Source organism: Pagrus pagrus (genome assembly GCF_965226575.1).
Source record: "Pagrus pagrus genome assembly, chromosome: 10".
NCBI classification, from domain to species: domain Eukaryota; kingdom Metazoa; phylum Chordata; class Actinopteri; order Spariformes; family Sparidae; genus Pagrus; species Pagrus pagrus.
The window spans coordinates 28,185,006-28,189,863 of NC_140194.1; the positions used below are offsets into that span (position 1 = coordinate 28,185,006).

The window sequence follows — 4,858 nt, forward strand, 5'->3', positions numbered from 1 at the left end:
GCGGAAGACCGGCCACCGTCAGTATCCACAGTGGATGTGAGAGGAACATATATGAAGACAGTAGACTAGCTGTGGTTGTTCGTGCCAACCCATGTTATGTGTGGGTAAGGCATACACTGATATTACACTGATTACATCATTTTGCTTTAGTTACACATTGCCAAACCTGCTCAGTTAATTTTTGCATCTTGGTTTATCAAATGAAAGCGATGTATCAATATTAAGTCAGATGACAGGCACTGTAATTACAAACTGAAAGTGTCAGCTTTGTACAACAACAGCAGCAGCAGAGTCACAGCACAGAGCAGCACGAGTCAGATTTTAAATGTACATCATAGCCTGACGTGAATTTGCTTGAAAACTTGATGCAGTGAAATCCATTCAAAGTCCAAGGACCTCCCACCCTGAATTTAGACAAGCAATAAAGATGAATAAACTCCACTGTCACGTAATCTGTGGGTGGGCATAGCAAGTTTTTTCTCCATAAGGAATCAAGAAATGTTAGTTCCCAATATCTTTCAGTTTTGCTAAAGTTGCATCTGTGTATCAACCTTTAACCTTTATGTAAATCAATTCCAACCACAAGGAGGAAGTTATCCCATTCTGAGCTATAACAACACATCACAAACAGACATACACGTTCACTTCTCACACGTAGAGGTTAGTGGGAGTGTTCATAAGGTAGAAGCTGCTGCTGCAGTCATATTTGAACTGCGGTCAGGCACTGTTTCATTGAGCTCTGCTCTCTGATCCACCATGAAGCTCTATGTGATCGTTCCTCTGTGTGCTCTGATCACCCTCACCCAACAGGTAAGAAAACACAAATGCATAACATGACTACTATTCTTTTCTGAAATTCAGTATTTTTTTAATTTTTTTTATATGCCGTGTTTGATCATCTTGATTTCAGGCACCTTCACGTGATAAGTGTGTGTGTGAGTTTACTAATTCAGAGAGGCCATTCCCTCATGACAAACTCAGCGAAGCGGAGGACAAAGCATCAAGATGTAACACTAATATCACCCCACAGAAGGTAACTGGTACCATTATTTTCTACACCAGACAAGAACACAACCTCCCTCAGCAGCTATAAAACTGTAATAAAATGTAATAATAGTAATTTAATAAACAAAAACTATGTGTGTATGCGTTGATGTTGAAGGAGTCCTGAGTGGTGTCTCCTCTCTCTGCAGACTCTGGAGCTGGAGAGTCTGCTGCTGGGTTTGGAACGACGTCTGCCCCGGCTGCAGGAAGATGTGTCGATCCTGGAGAGGGAGGATGACGGAGAGCTCTATGGAGTTATCAGCCTGCAGGTGATAGAGAACGAACTGCTGGAGATCATGCAACTCATGGACAAGCTTAACAGCACCACCCTGGAACACCAGCATCTTACTACTAATGCCACCAAACAGGTACATTCACACAAAGTACCAGCTGCTAACCGGTGGCATCATTGAAGAAGGCAACGTCTGTGTGCAAATCTGCTCAAAGTATACATTGATTTTTGGTTGTATAGCAGAAATGAAACATGAAAATTACTAGTATAATATTAAAACTGTACTTAATACACAGTATACAGTTTACAGCTTGTCCTGGTGGCCAAGTGGCCCACAATTAATGTAGGTTGAAAAACAATATGTGTCAGTAAGACAGTTTCTACCTTTGCCGCCATCTGGTGGTATCAAGAGTGACAGTGGCAGAGAGCAATGCTTTCCACATTAAAAAGTACTCATAGTAACTTTAATATATTCATCATGAAAATTTGAGCCAAAAAACACAATGTAAAAGATGTGTGTGCAGAGCCCCCTGTTGAGCAGATACATTTATAGAGGGCTGCTAACATTTCAGTTTGTATTTTTATCAGATACTCAGACAAAATGTTTCTAAAATTTCAAAACTGTATCAATATTTATTCGGTTTATTTAAAACAACTAATTCCTCATAGAAGCTCTATTGTCTAGGCAAGAAATATTGTTTTAAATTTGGTGGTAAAGTTTGACATTTTTAAGCATAAATAATATGATATCTTATGTTAGCAAAGATAGGAAAAAGAGGACAAGAAAGGGAGAAAAAGAATACAGATAGACATGAAAAGGTCATCATAAATATACACCTGAATATTTTGGAAACCCCCCAAAACTGTGATTTTCAACTACATTCTAAGTGCTTAAGTAAGTGCTTTATAATCACTAATAGACAGTCAATATGCTATTAATATGTATGCTAACAAGCAACAAGCTAATTGATTAATATGTGTTCCTAATCGTATGCGTTATATATATTATTATATATATATTATTATATTATATATTTTTTCATCAATGGAAAAGCCGGTATAGTTTTCAGGTAATGCTGAATTTAAGGGCATTCTTTCCAACTGTCTCTCAGCTGGAGGACCTAAAAGCAGAGATGGACGAGCTGGAGACGTTCGACACCATGCAGGTGGTTAAGAGACAACGAGAAAACCAGCTTCTGAAAAGCAACCTGACCAAGTGCAGAGATAAACGCCCCACCACGCAACCTAGTCAGCCTCCACATGGTATGTCCCCAAACTGCACCACACAACAGACTGTGGGGAGATTGTTTTTAAACTTATTATTATGGTTATGTTGCAATTGCTTTTTTGTGTCTATTTACTGATGTGAAATTTGCATATTCAACAATTCAGGTACTGACTGGGCTTCCTGATCTCATTTCTGTTCATAATGAGTTAGTTGATGTTTTACCTGAGCAAAATCAGTTGTGACCAGACCTCCAGCAAAAGTACATCCAACATCAGAGGACATTCTGGTTGTCTGTGCAGTGTCTGCACCAGAAATTGTCACTAACAGCTGTGAAGGGCCCTCCCCACTAAGAGCCAGTGTAGGTTATAAATGAATTGTGGGAAGCTCTCAGGACCAATCACCGCAATTAGGAAGTAATTATCAACTAGTGGACGCCTTGCTTACAGCTGTATTGGTGTAGTTTATCTACATCTGCACAATTTCTCTCTGTTTCATTTTGTATTTTCTCCCAAGGTAACTGTCCCCGCGGTCAGTTCCGCAACATTACCGGGCCGAGGAAGTTCATAGAAGGAGAATATCCTGGATCCTATAAGTATGGGGCCTGGGGTCGGGATCCCAAACCAGAGGCTGGGAAGGAGAGCTGGCATTGGCTGGTGATGATGACTTCCAGCGACAGATATGCCAACTACGTCCGTCTCTACTCCAGCCTAAGCGCTCTCATTGTTGGGCAGAGCACCCCAGGTAGAGAACTTGTTCAGTCAGAATCTGCTAGCCTGTGCAACAGGGTTTTGTTTGTATTCGTTTCCAGACAACAATGGCAGACAGTACTTAGCATTATCATTCAGTGTTTGGTTCTTTTCATGGGACTTTCTGATGATAAGACATCATCAGACTTATCCTTAAAAAAACATCTGAAATACTATTGATTACTCCCTTTTATATTAACAAATGATAACAAAACTTACTTATGTTTGCATTCACTTCCTTCTCTCTTGCTTCTTCTATCTTCCAGGAAATGTCCAGATCAGCCCTACAAACCCTACCACCAACACCATCCAGGGTCCAAATGTTGTGATGTATAGAGGGGCCTTGTACTACAACTGTTACAACCAAGATGAAGTTTGTCGATTCAACCTCACCTCCAAAACTGTGACCAACATAAAACTACCCAAAGGCACCAGGTACACTGCTTCATTGTTTGAATGGGTGTTGCTGATTCCAGGATTAATGCATCCGCAGGTCATGACACCTTTCACATTTGCTTAAAGTTTTGAATTCTGAAGTTTTATAAGAACAATACAAGACTAAAATGAATGTGTGAATTAAACCTTTGTAAAATATTTTGATATACATTTAAAATGATTCATATGCCAAATCACAGCATACTGTGCCAATGAGCCAAAGAAGACTAAGATACAGATTTCCACATTATGTACACACAGTATACAGATACAGTATTTTCAAAATCTTAATTTCTTCAAAGGAAACATCACTTCTGTCCTCTGTGTTTTTCAGGTATAACTCGAAGGGTAACTTCTGTCACCTTGAGGAATGCTACCCGTTCACAGACCTGGACCTGGCTACAGATGAGTCAGGCGTCTGGGTGATCTACACCACCAACCAGGACTTTGGAAACCTAGTGCTGTCCAAGGTGGAGGACGATGAACCACTTAGACTTGGCCAAACCTGGCACACCTCGGTCTTCAAGCAGGGCGTAACCAACACCTTTATGGTGTGTGGTGTGCTCTACGCAACACGGTTTATCGACAAAGAAATAGAGGAGATCTTCTATTCGTTTGACACTACCACAGGGGTAGAGAGTTTTAACCTTAACATCTTCATCAAAAAGATGCATCCTAACATTTTGTCCCTGAACTACAGCCCTGTGGACCAGATGCTACATGCCTACTGTGACTCCTACATGGTCTCCTATAAGGTTCTGTTTTCATAAAAGGTTAGATAAAAGCTTCCATAAAAGCCCGTACTTAAGGGCTCTGGTAATCAAAAAAGGAAAGTTCAGTCATAAATAAGGCTTGGCAAAAAAGCATTGAGGGGATGTGAAATTACCTGTACTGTACATGCTACATTCAGCATCATATTTGCATTCTAATAAATTCAATAGTACAAAAACAGAATCATGTCACTCTCAGTACCATGCTGCTCTGAGTTAACTTCTTCTTTCTGCTGTACTGTTCCACTTTGCTGTTCTACCAACTGGTGTTAAGCCAATACCAAGTAGCTCAACACCTCCTGAATATATTTCACTTTAAAAGGAAAGGGGAGGATGTATTTCCCCTGAGCTGCTGTAAATATTTTGTATCAAACATCTGTTTAATGTTTCCAACACATCTTCA

At 40.1% G+C, this 4,858-nt stretch overlaps 1 protein-coding gene across 1 annotated transcript; it reads left to right on the forward strand.

Annotated features, from left to right (window-relative positions):
• Positions 1-756: 756 nt before the first annotated feature.
• Positions 757-4,455, forward strand: LOC311263432 (olfactomedin-4-like; the record flags this gene model as incomplete). Its single annotated transcript, XM_084363495.1, has 7 exons — positions 757-810; positions 911-1,033; positions 1,194-1,412; positions 2,389-2,539; positions 3,018-3,245; positions 3,517-3,685; positions 4,020-4,455. 7 exons carry the CDS (start codon positions 757-759, stop codon positions 4,453-4,455), a joined length of 1,380 nt encoding a protein of 459 aa, XP_084219621.1.
• Positions 4,456-4,858: the final 403 nt, after the last annotated feature.